The sequence below is a fragment of the Schistocerca nitens genome, chromosome 9 (genome assembly GCF_023898315.1).
Source record: "Schistocerca nitens isolate TAMUIC-IGC-003100 chromosome 9, iqSchNite1.1, whole genome shotgun sequence".
Taxonomy (NCBI): domain Eukaryota; kingdom Metazoa; phylum Arthropoda; class Insecta; order Orthoptera; family Acrididae; genus Schistocerca; species Schistocerca nitens.
Window position 1 is genome coordinate 412242901 of NC_064622.1, and position 15785 is coordinate 412258685.

At 41.3% G+C, this 15785-nt stretch overlaps 1 protein-coding gene across 1 annotated transcript in view; it reads left to right on the forward strand.

The window, feature by feature from the left end:
* The window catches only part of LOC126204281 (protein still life, isoform SIF type 1-like), a 534865-nt gene that overhangs the window by 33586 nt on the left and 485494 nt on the right, over positions 1–15785 (forward strand). The window contains exon 2 of the mRNA XM_049938668.1: positions 14599–14783. Within this exon, the coding sequence (XP_049794625.1) occupies positions 14599–14783 (185 nt within the window). The remainder of the gene's footprint in view (positions 1–14598; positions 14784–15785) is intronic.

The following is a 15785-nucleotide window of genomic DNA, read 5'->3' on the forward strand; positions in this document are numbered from 1 at the left end:
CTCGACCACGGCTTGATTCCGACTGACCTGTTGAGTGCGTGAACGCACAGATGGCGTCGCTACTCCCCCCACAACCCGCACTGTGACCAATCGGAGGTTACTTTCTGAACCGCCCTCGTATATCCTCTCTACTTCGACCATCATCAGTTATTTTGCTCCCCAAATAGCAAAACTACTTTAAGCGTCTCATTTCCTAATCTAATACCTTCAGCATCACCCAATTTAATTCGACAACATTCCATTATCCTCGTTTTGGTTTTGTTGATGTTCATCTTATATCCTCCTTAGAAAACACTGTCCATTCAATTCAGCTGCTCTTCCAGGTCCTTTGCTGTCTCTGACAGAAGATAGGAAGACCAAGATAAGAGAAGAAATTACACTTTTACATTTATACCGCGAATGTGCTTCTGTCGTGACTTTTCCTCAGTTCATCAAACTCCTTAAAACCAGTTATTGCATTCAGATGGCCACACTTAAAACATTCTTCACTAAAATACCCTTATAAATTCACTATTTCAATCCGTTAAAGAAGCACTTGTTATAAGGTCAATTACAAGCTTAACGTTGCCGGATACTAATACCCCTCGCTTTATTTTTCCTTATTAAGAAAACAGAATTACTGAATTACTGACAAACTTCAGAAATTCCAACTCCCATATAAGATTTCCCTCAAAATACATATAATGAAAACAGTTACCAATAAAGAGTGACTAAATGACACCTCAACATTAGTGCCAAGCTAAGTTCCAATTACATAAGATGATAGAACTACTTACATAAAAAAACTACAGCAGAAACACTAATATTTAAAAATGAATGTTCACGTGCTCAGACGTGTCAATGAAAGACTATTAGAAAAAGCTGCCCAAGGAACACAGCAGAAGCTATGCAATTTAAAGTTTAGCCAGTTGCCAGTCGCTAATATTTAAGGAAACAGGTACGGAAATACTGGTTGCACTGGAGGGCAGTTGCCCATTGCTGCCACCAGTCACTTATATACTACCTCGCGTATAAACTTGCCGCACTATCCCGTAAAACACCAACACACGGATTGTATTTATCACATCCACGGTTTCTTGTGATTCCTAATATCAGAATACGTCATATGTCACCTCACAGCTCTCTTCATTTCCATAGTAGATATTCTCATCGGATCCCATTGCACAAACGTTTGTGAACACGAAAGTAGAGACTTGTTAAGGAAATGAATTTTATACCACTTACAGAGTACATAGGAATTATAGAAAAACTATGACTCCTTACCAAGACTTGTTTATTGACATACGGTTCGAGCGTATGTGGGTTGGTATTATCGAGTCAATACGCAGACAGCGCTGTATCAGTAATGTCAGTTTAGTAGCACCCATGAAGCAGATCCCAGTGGTGGTGGTCGGAAGACTGCAGTTGAGAGTGTCGCCTTCGCTGCGGGCAGGCCATCTACGATAGCCGTAATTACTAATGTTACTGAGAAAATGGATTTTTATTAATAGTGAATACAAAGGAGAGTCGTGTGACCATTATACGAGTGAGAATAACGACAGTGTTCGTGTTTACAGCATCGGTAATCCTTAGATTGCACTGGATCTTGGATTGTAATGTTGGATACACACTGCCTGAAAAAAAATGAACTAGCCAGAATGAGAGTAGGAAACGAAATGAAACTTCATGGATTGACAGGGAATATGCTTTTGTTTCAGTGATACACAGGACATAAAATCCTGTCTGAGGCCTGCAATCATTTTTATGTTAATAATTGGCAACCAATGTTGTACAATCGCGATAAAGTCAAGAGATGCTCAATTGACTCTTTTATTACAACATGTTACGCGTTTCCGGATTACAGCCACCTTCAGACATCTGTTACAAAAAGTACAAAACATAAGTGAACAGCATACTCAACACGTCTCCACGTTACAGAAAATGAGATCGGTTCATATGAGTTACATACCACATACTTCAACTTCTTCCTAACCAACCAGGCGTACAGTCTTGACAACTCAAAGAAATTGTCCAATAACATATGAGTATAACTACAAAACAACCAGTCTTGAAGCAGAGCGTATACTGACGCTAAACAGTTCAACTAGCAGCGAAGCGCCCCCGGTAGGGGGCGCTGCATGGTCATGTGCTCCAAGCTTTAACATGTAATTTAACAATAATATACTCCGATATAACATCTAACAGGGTGTATATTACGACTAGTAACCGGAATGGTACTTCCGTACACATTAACACTAAATGATTTTTAAATATTTTTTTTTTTAACTCCAGAATTTTTACATTGCCATACTATACCTATAGCCAGTAGTGGCACTAAGCATAACTCAAACCATATCTCAGTATAAAATAAATAACAGGGGGGAGGAGGGGGAGTTTATTCATGAATAAACCTTTCAACCTCCGAAAGATCTAAAAGAATACCATCAAATTAAATATAACGAACATTATCCGTCATAAACGAAAATCCTGTGATCAGCTCGTGTACGCAAACGTCTTAGGAGAAATCTGTTACAGCCAACGGCAACCACGTCGACAGCAGCCATCAGCCTACGAATTACAGCCAAGTGGTATTCATGGGCCATGATTGCCCAAATAGGAGACAATCTCACCTCATTTAAATTATTACCCATCTTGTGCAGTAACAGCGTAGAGAAAGTAACACTTTTATAAAATACGACACGCGTTCTTAAGTATTGTAACTTTTTCTTTCTAAAAAGCAGGATTTCAATACAACCTCCCACTCTTTCGGCTACAAACCCTATTTCTCAACATAATTTCCGTTTAGTGCGGCAGCCTTACGCCACCTTACTGGGAGGGCCTATATGCCCGTATCGTACCACTCTACTGGTCGACGTCAGAGCCAACGACTTATTACATCAGTAACGTCCCATCATCCACGTACTGCTTCGCACAGCGCACTCTTAATTGCGCCAAACTGATGGAAGTCTAAAGGTGTAAAATTCGGGCTGTTGCATGGATGAGGAAGACCAGTCCAATGAAATTTTGTAAGCTCCTCCCAGGTGCGCAGATTTATGTGAGACCTTGCGTTGTCATGGAGAAGAAGAAGTTCGTTTGTGTTTATGTGGAGACGAACACGGTGAGGTCGTCCTGAGGGGAGCACAGTACTCTTTAGAGTTGATCATTGCGCCATGAGCGACGACATCAAACAGAATAAGTCCTTCAGAGTCCCAGAAGGCCGTCGTCATGACTTTACGGCTGAGAGTGCGGATTTGAACTTTTTATTCGGAGGAAAGATTGTGTGGCGCCATTCCATGGACTGCTATTTTGTTTGCGGTTCGAAGTGATGAACCCGTATTTTATCGCATGTGACGATGTTCGATAAAAACTGTCACATCAGCCTCGTAACACTCAAGTAGTTCCGTACAGATGGTCCTTCTTTCTTTGCTCTTTATGGTCTGCTGTTACGCTGTGAGGAATCCAGCTGGCACACACCTTTGAGTACCCCAGCTGGAGGACGAGTGTGTCAGCACTAACAACAGTGACGTCCAGTTGCGCAGCGAGATGTTTCTTTCTGATCCGTCGAATACCTCGAATGAGAGTGTCCGCACGTTCCACCACTGCAGGAGTCACAGCAGTGTGCAGCCGAGCGGCATGCGGGAGATCGAACAGGTTTGCGCGACCATGTTGTGAGGATGACAGACGTCTCGCCCAGCGACTCACCACCCTTTTCTTCAGGTCTCCATAGACATTCCGCAGGTGCCTAGGAATATCAACGATGCTATGGATTTCCACCAAAAGAAACTCGATGACAGCTCTGCGTGAAACGCAGCTTAGCTTCAGACGCCACTTTAAGGCTACGTATAGCGCCGCTATCTATCGGAACTTCATGAAACTCTGGGACCTGAAGCGGGAACATTCCACAATGTTCCACAACAAATTCCGCATTTTTCAATCGAAATTAGCCAAGGAAATAAATGTCTTGCATTATCTATTACCATTCCACATATTAAAGAGTTTAGTTTCTAGGAAATTATCTTTTATTGGACACTTTTCATGATAGTTGTTGAATCACTTTGAAGCCATAAGGAAACTGATCTTATCAAAGAAAGTGAGTATTGCCTCAACGGCTGTCGCCTAAATCACAGCCTCCTACTACACAACTGGATGGTTTTGCCACCTCCTTCGTAGGGAAGAGGGATGTGGTATCCGTGACTAGCACCTTAGCGTCCTGCCACCAATCAGACAGCTGAGTACCGCTGGTTGCCGTCACGCCAAGGCGCCTATATCTCAATCACCGCTCATAACGCCCGCGGCAGCCGCTGTGGTATTTGGTGGCGCCACATCGACTGGATACAGTGCTGCTGTCGCCGGCACTAGCTCGCCGCCGATCGACTTCCCAGCTTTCCTCCGCCGGATGGCTTTATAAGACGCTCGCTCGTCAGTCTTCAAATTTTCGATTTCGATATCGACGTTCAACGGCTTCTAGTCGTCAGAGTGCAGCGCATGCCAGCCGGAACCACGACATCGTAGTGCAGCAGATATGGACTTTGCCTACGAAAGGTTTCCTTGATGTGACAGACTGAGTACTCAAGCTGTACCTCCAACAACTGCTTCTCATCAGATCACAGCGATCTTTCAGTTGCATTCGTTGAGAAGTTGTTCAGTTGCTATTGAGAAACTAATTATGTATAGCTCCTGTTGTTCTTGTTTAGTTGGGCAGATATCTCTTTTGTAGTGTGCATTACCCACACCACGGGATTCAAAAGTGAGCAGGAAACATGGGTGGTACTTTAAACAGATGTCAACATATGATACGTTTAGGTATAACAAAAAATGGCTCTGAGCACTATGGGACTTAACAGCTATGGTCATGAGTCCCCTAGAACTTAGAACTACTTAAACCTAACTAACCTAAGGACAACACACAACACCCAGTCATCACGAGGCAGAGAAAATCACTGACCCCGCCGGGAATCGAACCCGGGACCCCGTGCTCGGGAAGCGAGAACGCTACCGCGAGACCACGAGCAGCGGACATTTAGGTATAACAAAAAATGGACGTCTGCAGAATTTTTTTTCGCAAACGCATCGCTAAAATCAGACAGAATTACTGACATGGAGAAATCTGTTTCGTTACTAAAGAAATCATTGTAGAATCTATTGTCCCTTGCCCCGTAATCTTAATATATGTTTCATAGTTTGTGCAAGCCACATCGCATGTGTTATAATAATTGCCGTAGATACACCAAAATGATCTCTTGAATAAGCAAAATGGTTGGTGATACTTTGTCACCTAACCTCGAGCCACTTTTTATCGTGGGATGTTACAAATAGGGCAGTAATCAAAAAATCTAGGTATTTTATCAGGTCCTTAGGCGATTAGCGAAATTCGTGTTGCCAACAGCTGATGCCGACAATACAATCCAGTAATGTAACATTATTACATTGAGAAACGTCGCATGTAAGCGACTTACGGAGTTTCAAAACCAAAGCCAATATTTGCGATCTTCTGATGACTATCGAATACAGCACACTTGCACGGTTTCTACTCAAAAGGATGTACCTATCCTTCGGGTTTCATTCTTTGACAGAGAACGGAATAGCTAAAAAGACTCACTTACGGGGCTTTAAAAATAATCGATTCGTATATGGAAGATACCGGTATGTAAATAAATTCTACTTTCATCGAGTAGCTGCCTTATTAAAGTAGTCCGTGCTGTCTTGACCAAACAGCAATGAGAAAAACCCTACTACATCCTGACTGGCTGAAGCCGGCCTATCTAATGCCAAACACTGAAAGGTACACCATTTTGTAAAGACCCTGTGTGATATTGCACAAATTTTGTAAATGAAGACCATTAGAAATTCATATACACAACAGAAACTCGAAAGAAAAGAAAGGAGGAAAACGAAGATAACAACAGTTGCAGGGAAAGACTATACATAACCGATATCGAATGCGTAATTCAAGAAAACAGATATTTACACATAAAAATACAATACTTATTAAATACATCTTTATGAGTTAGTCACTTTGATGATTAATGGTTCTGAACATCTAGAACTAGGTGACACGTAAAATTGGTGGTTACAATTAGAAAACTGGCTCTAACATTTAGGAAATGTACTCTCGTTAAATGAATTGCTAACCAGAAAATTGCGAAAGGCGTGCTTACTGTATGAATTTGCCTAGTGTCTCTGCTGTTCCACGTGAGGCAAGATTTCCACACGTTGGTGGCTCTTAAGCAACCACGAGGACCACACAGTTTGCTCAACACTACCGCCTCCGATCGTGGCTATCATCTTGAGGTGAGCACTTTGAATTTAGCGGCAGAGCACTGAAAGCCGCTTACCACCAGTTTGACTTTAACCTGACTGCATATCTGATATAATCCTCAATATTAATTGCCTGGAAACATCCACCTTGTTATACAAATTTTTTGAAAAAAAGCGCGATGTGATTGTTGTATATGTTGTATTCGGTAGTAGGCAAAACCTTCATAGCGCAATGGAAAACGTAAATGGGTCGTTTACGTGGTTTTATATGATGTAAAATTCCGACCAAGGCATTCAATCATTCTAACACCACCGGAAAAAGAAAGTATGTTCTCTCTTATAGAGAAACCGTGTCTGACGCAGATGTACATTGCATTTTGCATTCATTAAAAGCTGAAATCGCAAAAGCCGTTATCAGTGTGTTCAGAACTGCAGCAGGAGTCTCAAAGTTCTCTGCACTTCAAAGCTAGTTTATGTTGCCATTAAGATGCTCGAAAAAAAAGAAAAAATTTGTCTGTCAACGGCTGTTTACGTGATAGCAGTTCTGCAGAAGACAGAACGTATTTAGTAAATTGTGCTCGCATCATGTACGAACGTAAATAACGGATAAACGAGTACATGGGAATATGGCATAAAATCGTAAAATTTTATAGATGACTTTAAGATGAAACAAAGAGACAGAAAACTGAAATGAATTCTTGTTATTATTCAGTAAATAGGGATGTAAATTCAGTAAATATGTACACATATTTTCCAAAGTACCACGTGGGAATACAAAACCACGTATTGTCAAAATCAGAACAAAATAACTCCATATATTCTCAAATTCACTTGTTATTACTAGAAGATTGGGAAAATAACGTGAACCAGGGATTGGGGAAATAACGTGAACCACGATCTATACCCATGGATGGTTACTAAAAGACCTTGGTCACAAAGTAACACATCTGCATTATGTAATAGAAGATTAGGCCAATACACACTAACAAGCAACGCTCACACCATAAATTCCTGAATGTTGCAACTTAGTAGGGACTGTCTTAGCAAAACATAAGAGAGAAGCACTTGTATGTCCATCTTTGTAGATGATGGCGTTTGGGACATCGGCTGGTCAGTTTGAAGTAAATAGCAGCACACCTTCACCCGTAAATTTCGAACTCTTTACTACGCTACCGGTTTCGAGATTACACTGCGTTATCATCAGCCACTTGTATAAACAAAAATAAATCAATACAACAATAAAAAAATGAAGAACAGAATTACCTGATGAACGAACAGTGATTTAGGACAAGATAATATTACCAACGAATGATGTAATAGGTATATAAAAATCAGTTTAAATTATCGGGAGGTTAACAGGCAATCACTGCCAAAATTTACTTTAAGAACGGTGTCTCACCAATGTGAATGTAAGAATTAGTAATATTAAAATGGAATCCATACAAAATAATTAAAAGTAACTGGGAACAAGCATTCATTGTACCCAAGGCAAGGTATACAACAACAAGAATCGCCACACACCAGTTGGAAGTTAGCGGATGGTAAATGACAATCTCAACCAATGAATGGCATTTCATTCCTGAAAAGATACAATAATCTGCAACAGTTTGCTAGAGGTAACTGTAATGAGCTTCCACTACATAAAAATACCCAAGGACCATGTAAAGGATAAATAGGTAAAATCATGTAAGATACTTCACCCAAGATGTGTTTCTACACTGTGACCCCCAATACGTTACGTTGATATCCTTCATATAGGCGGTTAGTTAATTTGTATTTCTAATACATTTCAAGAACACCGTTTTATTCAACTAACATATACTTTTTCATTTCATGTTAACGTAATTAATTACATTACTATGTAGAAATGTATCTAAATTCACTTTAGTCTTTTTGACGGATTTAAGGATGTTTCTACTCATGGATAGTTTTCTAATTGATTTCACTTTTTTCATTGTTCCTACTAATCATTATTCCTTTAATGTAGACCACTCAATGCGTACTTTTATGGCTAATTTTTGCCACGTTACCACAGTGCTGCTTTGTCATTTCTCTTTTCATTTCATTTGACTCATGCTTTTTATATTATTAATATTTCATGTGTTTTAGTTGTATTATGATGTGGGTGTTGTGCAGGTTTTTTAAATTTTTAACAGCATGACATGGATATTCTCTTTAGTCTTTCGCAGCTGCTTCTCATCATATAGATTGTTAAATCTATTGCATTTTACTCGATGACATACTTACATGTTTCACCGTAATATTTTCGATTTTTACTCTTGGTAATCCGAATAGCATGATTTTTACATATTTATTTTAAGAAATTGTTATTTGCTCGTTTCACGTCTCATATGTCTATTGTCTTACATTGTCCTTTGCAGTATTTCTGTATAGTTGCAAACATCAGTCATTATAGGGTTTTACCCGATATTTACCAATTTATAGTATTACATATTACTTATCGATTTACTATGTCCGTAATTAGAGAAGATGTTATACTACATTTGACATAGGTCATCATCTGTAGTAGGTACTTTTCCTAAATCATAGTTGTCTTATTTTCGACATATTTTTCGGGCATTTTATTTTCCTCTTGAGTTTTTATGACCATATTTGTTTTCTTCTTCTTAGTTTATACTTTTATTCTGTCTATATACTTCATTTTCCTACTTCCCTCCTAATATATGTTATAGAATGGTGTCATTCCCAACGCAATAATTAGTCGCTTCATGTACAAACAATTTTAACTTGATTAGCCACTGTCTGCCCACAAATGGTTTAGTCACTTAATGGATATATCTTCTTCTTTTTTACGTACTGGAAGCTCATTACAGTTACCTCTGACTGGCCATTGCAAATTATTTGATTATTACAGAGATGAAACTCCATACATTATTTAAGATTGTCATTTACCCATTTACCGTCTGTTAACTTCCAACTGATATATGGTGATACTTGTTATTCTTTAGTTTTTTCTATTACTTGGGTACGATATATACTTGGTCTCTCTTCCTTTTAATTATTTTATATGTATTCCACTTTATAATTATTATGTCTTAGATTCACATTGGCGAGACAGCTTTCATAAATTAAATTTTGGCGTTGGTTATTTGTTAACCTCCGTATTATGTTAACTGATTCTTCTACGCCTTTTATGCATCCCGTTGGCAGTATCTATTTGTACCAAACTATTGTTCGTTCACCAGAAAATTCCAATATTCATTACTGTTGATTGCTGCACTTGATTATGTTGTTCTTTATACAGGGGGCTGATGACAATGTGAGGAAACATCGAAACCGGTAGCGCAATAAGAAGTTAAAAATTTACAGCTGAAGATGTACAGCAGTTTATCTCCAAGACAGAAGCATCGGAACTTAACAAACAGGACAACGTTAGCTGTGACGAATCCGCGTACAGCCGGGCCTCTGCTCAGCGGAAGAGAACGTTTTTGTGCCCAGCTGCATGGCCAAGCGAACTCGAACTTGATTCGTCAACCGGGCTCTGCACTCCAAGTACACTGTGCAAAAATGCTTTTACTATATAATCAAAGATATCTTGCGAACCATGGAAAGAGGGTGACAGGCAGAGTCCATACTCCTAGATTTTCGGAAGGCATTTGGCATGGTGCCCCACTGCATAATGTTAATGAAGGTCCAAGCACATGAATTACGTTTCCAGGTATGTGAGTGGCTTCAAAAATTCTTCCGCAATAGAACCGAGTACGTTATCCTTGACGGCCAGTGTTCATCAGAGACAAGAGTATCAACAGGAGTGCGTCAGGGAAGCTTTATAGGATCAGATCATTGTTACTTTCTAGAGAGACTCTCCCAGGAGGTATCGTCAGCATTCAGGTGTATGACGAAAACGATCTTTCGAAGCAAAAATGTCTAGTAAACATGGGTTCTAAAATGTACACCTAAGAGGAGGTTCTGATCGAGAGGCACAAAAAATGTGTTAAGTATAGACTTTCTTCATAAAAGGATTGTTTCTATTAAAATGGCGGTTTTACCACTTTATTGCGCATACATTTGTGTATGAAAAATAATTTATCTCACAACAAATTAAAAATGGCAGCTACAGTTCTTGTCAAAGCGCGAAGCGTTGTCCATATTCGTGGCTATTTCCGAAACCTTTAAACATATAAATTTCTTTAATAGAATGAATTTGTGGGACCATCACGATGGGTTTTTGAAAAATACCTTAAAAATGGCAGCTATTTGAAAAACATGCCACTTTCGTAGAAGCACCCGTTGTCATTCAGCCTATTGGCACAGGTGCACCTTTTAAGCATATCTTCCTTGGACAGCAGTTTGTATACTGATCGAATCTTTTCATGAACTATTTCATAGAGCATCCCCAGCTGTCTATATATAGATCGGCGCACGGTTCCATTCAACACGCTGTAACTTCTAAAATAGCGCAATTGAATAACACACTTCAGCCACTCTGTTGCATCTGCATGGCTCCTGTCGTTAACATTCAGCGAGCTGGATAATCACTGCTTACCAGCTTACGGTTGCGACCCACTCCGACTCACTATACGCCATTTCCGTGGCCTCAAGCACGTGGCATGTGGCTGAAAAGCACGCAAGAAACTTTGCCAACATAATTAGTGCGTGTTTAATTTAGGGTTACCACTATAGAAAATTAGAACTTTCGTGTAGTGAAGCAGTGTTCCCACTGGGAAGTGTGTAGTTGTCCCAAGTAGCAGCTTGCTGTAGGAACCAAAGTATTGCCTTGCAGAGAGCAGCGTCTCCGGTGGACTTCAGACTTTTGTTAGTTGATACGTTTTATTTCAGGTGAAAAGTGGATGCATTCCAATTCGTGTTGGCACCGAGCCTCCCCTCCCCCTCCCCCTCCCCCTATCTGTCTCGCTCTCTCTCTCTCTCTCTCTCTCTCTTTCTCTCTCTCTGTCTCTCTCTCAGACAATGTCGTTTTTTAAATTTGAGCATTGATGCTGTGCCTGCATCTGTGTAGGAGATTTCAGCCGTTAATACGCTGTTAACAATGTGTACTCGTGCTTGAAATCAGACCGCGATAGATGGAAATAATATTCTCGAGTCTTTCGATCTCGAATATAAAACAATTTTCTCATTTTATTCAGTTATAGCTTGTATGCGACATAAATGTATGAATGATAAGACTTTCGCTGTTTCATTCTCCTTTTACTTCCTTTTGGAGACTATAGCAATGTCGGGCCTATATCCATTATTCTGTGCTTACTTCCAAATTATTCATTACTATAGTATGGTAATTAGCCACATTGCATGTCATATCATATGTCAGGAACATCATATTCCAAATCCGTCGAAACGGCAGACATCGTACCAATGGCACTTACATATTACGGCAATGTAATATCAATCCGCAATTAGGACTATAAAAGCAACATCTAGATTTTGCACCGTATGTATTGTGGATTGTCGAGACACATGCCCATTACATAGTGTTCACCTCGTCTATCCGATCGCATGTAATATTATTATGGGAAGAACTGATGTGCTCAGCGACTCGACCATTGCACATATATCGTTTAAAAACATTCACTGCAAATTCGAGTCGTTTGGAGTTTCTGTTATTTGTGCCTTGTTGTATTACAACAAAACAGTGAAAATTTCGTAGGGCTAAAGACTGGATTATATTTTATTTAATTTGGGGCTGAAATATTTTTCCAAATTTTTGGATTCCTTGTAGAAAAGAGGAAGAGTTCAAGCTGCAGGATTTGTTCTTCCCAATTTAGATGTAAATCCAAAATTACTCTAAAGTCTTTTTCCGTTTCGTGAAACGACAACCGGATACATTTCGGAAGTACTTGGGGAAATGTTTGACAAGAATGTCCGCTGAACAGGTTTCGGTGTGATATTGGGGTGATCTGTAACTTTTTACCGTTTGGTTTAAGATCCAAGTTTTATATCCATCGTGTTACTGAAAAAACACCGTCATTCATTCATACACTGTCATAAGGCAGCAACAATTCTCTTCGGGCTGGTGATCAGATAGAACTAGATGCCAGCAGCATTAGATAGTTACAGAAGCGAAGCGCGAATGAAATATCGCTGGCACACAGTCGTCATCATCATCAGGATTTCCTTCCAGCGAGCCGGGTACGAAATTTTTGAACGATATGCTTCCAGTGACTTCTGTCCTGGTATAGCTTTTCCCTCTGCACCAATGCCCATGTCACTCCTCACCTCTTGAGATCTTCCTTAACCTGGTCTGTCCATATCTTTCTAGGCCGTCTAATTGGTCTTCTTCCTAGTACCTCCATCTCCATATACTGGCGTGGATTTCGAGTCGGGTACATTCGCTTCACATTACCGAACCACTTCTCCTCTGTAGGCAATGTTACCTGCAGGTCTCACTTTACATAATCATTCCTGACTGTCTCCACTGTACGACCAGAAAAACAATGGGCCAAAGATTTAATCCCAGGGGACTCCAGAGAGGATTTGTTTTCTCTTTATGATTTCTCTCACCTACAGACGGCTCTTTGCGGTCTATTTTTTTGGTACAAGCAACTTTCGAGCCGCAGTGTTGTACTACTTGAGAAATTCACGTATTTTATGAAGTAATATATCGAAATTAGTAGTATCAAAAGTCTTTCTGTACTCAAACAATGGTGCAATTACACTACTGGCCATTAAAATTGCTACACCACGAAGATGACGTGCTACAGACGCGAAATTTAACCGACAGGAATAATATGCTGTGATGTGCAAATGATTAACTTTTCAGAGCATTCACACAAGGTTGGCGCCGATGGCAACACCTACAACGTGCTGACATGAGGAAAGTTTCCAACCGATTTCTCATACACAAACAGCACTTGACCGGCGTTGCCTGGTGAAACGTTGTTGTGATGCCTCGTGTAAGGAGGAAAAAATGCGTACCATCACGTTTCCGACTTTGATAAAGGTCGGATTGCAGCCTATCGCGAATGCGGTTTATCGTATCGCGACATTGCTGCTCGTGATGGTCGAGATCCAATGACTGTTAGCAGAATATGGAATCGGTGGGTTCAGGAGGGTAATACGGAACGCCGTGCTGGATCCCAACGGCCTCGTATCACCAGCAGTCGAGATGGCAGGCAACTTATCCGCATGGCTGTAACGGATCGTGCAGCTACGTCTTAATCCCTGAGTCAGCAGATGGGGACGTTTCCAAGACGACAACCATCTGCACGAACAGTTCGACGACGTTTGCAGCAGCATGGACTATCAGCTCGGAGACCATGGCTGCGGTTACCCTTGACGCTGCATCACAGACAGGAGCACCTGCGATGGTGTACTCAACGACAAACCTGGGTGCACGAATGGCAAAACGTCATGTTTTCGGATGAATCCAGGTTCTGTTTACAGCATCATGATGGTCGCATCCGTGTTTGGCGAAATCGCGGTGAACGCACATTGAAAGCGTGTATTCTTCATCGCCATACTGGCGTATCACCCGGCGTGATAGTATGGGGTGCCATTGGTTACACGTCTCGGTCACCTCTTGTTCGCATTGACGGCACACTGAACAGTGGAAGTTATATTTCAGATGCGTTACGACCCCTGGCTCTACCCTTCATTCGATCCCTGCGAAACCATATATTTCAGCAGGATAATGCACGACCGCATGTTGCAGGTCCCATACGGGCCTTTCTGGATACAGAAAATGTTCGACTGCTGCCCTGGCCTGCACGTTCTTCAGATCTCTCACCAATTGAAAACGTCTGGTCAATGGTGGCCGAGCAACTGGCTCGTCACAATACGCCAGTCACTACTCTTGATGAACTGTGGTATAGTGTTGAAGCTGCATGGGCAGCTGTACCTGTACACGCCATCCAAGCTCCAAGCTGTGTTGGACTCACTGCCGAGGTGTATCAAGGCCGTTATTAGGGCCAGAAAAAATGGCTCTGAGCACTATGCGACTTAACTTCTGAGGTCATCAGTCGCTTAGAACTTAGAACTAATTAAACCTAACAAACCTAAGGACATCACACACATCCATGCCCGAGGCAGGATTCGAACCTGCGACCGTAGCGGTCACGCGGTTCCAGACTGAAGCGATTAGGGCCAGAGGTGGTTGTTCTGGGTACTTATTTCTCAGGCTCTATGCACCCAAATTGCGTGAAAATGTAATAACATGATAGTTCTAGTATAATATATTTGTCCAATGAATACCCGCTTATCATCTGCATTTCTTCTTGGTGTAGCAATTTTAATGGCCAGTAGTGTATATCTTCACGTCTGTCCATTACACGTTAGATGTCGTCCACCACTTTCATTAATGCAGTTGTTGTGCTATGTTTTTGGAAGCCTGATTGGAGTTTGTGGTGAATATTATGAGTTGAGTGGACTGTGTACGTCTGTTCGCAGGCTGTGGGCCGAAGTATTCCACGTGAGCGCCAGCGGCGCCGGCACCGTCAAGTGGCAACAGGTGAGCGAGGACCTGGTGCCTGTCAACATCACGTGCATCCAGGACTCGCCCGAGTGCGTCTTCCACATCACGGCCTACAACAGCCAGGTCGACAAGATCCTCGACGTCCGGCTCGTGCAGCCAGGTGAGGCGGCGCCCGGCGCGAAAGCACGCATTGTTACAGCAGCGTAAACCTTTCACTGCTATTGGGACGTAAAGGGGTCGACCAGAATATAGAAACACCAAAACTCGCAACACGTTCAGGAAAATCGTTAGCTTTCAAAACAGCTTCCAATTGCCTCGGAATGGGAACTACACATCCTGCATGTTTTTCGAGGTAATATTAAACCATTCCAAAATGAGACTTTCACTCTGCAGCGGAGTGTGAGCTGATATGAAACTTCCTGGCAGATTAAAACTGTGTGCCGGACCGAAACTCGAACTCGGGACCTTTGCCTTTCACGGGCAAGTGCTCTACCAACTGAGCTACCCAAGCACGACTCACGCCCGTCCTCACAGCTTTACTTCTGCCAGTGCCTCGTCTCCTAACTTCCAATCTCATTCTGGAAACATCCCCCAGGCTGTGACTAAGCCATGTCTCCGCAATATCCTTTCTTTCAGGGTGCCTGGGTAGCTCAGTTGGCAGAGTACTTGTCCGCGAAAGGCAAAGGTCCCAAGTTCGAGTCTCGATCCGACACACAGTTTTAATCCGCCAGGAAGTTTCATATTAAACCATTATTTTTGCAAAATTGTGTTAAGTCCAGGTAATGATGGTGGAGGTGTATAGCGATCAAGAACCCTTCTCTCCAAAGCAGACCGCAAAGGCTCAATAATACTGAGACACGATTACTATGCACTGGAGGTATGAATTAAAAAACGCTTTCAGTCACAATTTTTCGTGTTTTATTAACTACACGGTGCGTTTCGGACCCCGTGGGTCCATCATCAGGTGTAATTTGTCTTTACACATGCTTCATTTCTCCTCTTGAATGAGGTGAAATGCATATTCATGTCACGGAAAGGTTTAATGTGAGGTTATGAATTTCATAAGTCGAACGCGGAAAATATGTGTGAAATAGTGGAAAAGATGAACAGTGTAAACTTACAACACAATACAAGAAAAGCGTTTTTAAAGTTTTATCACCAG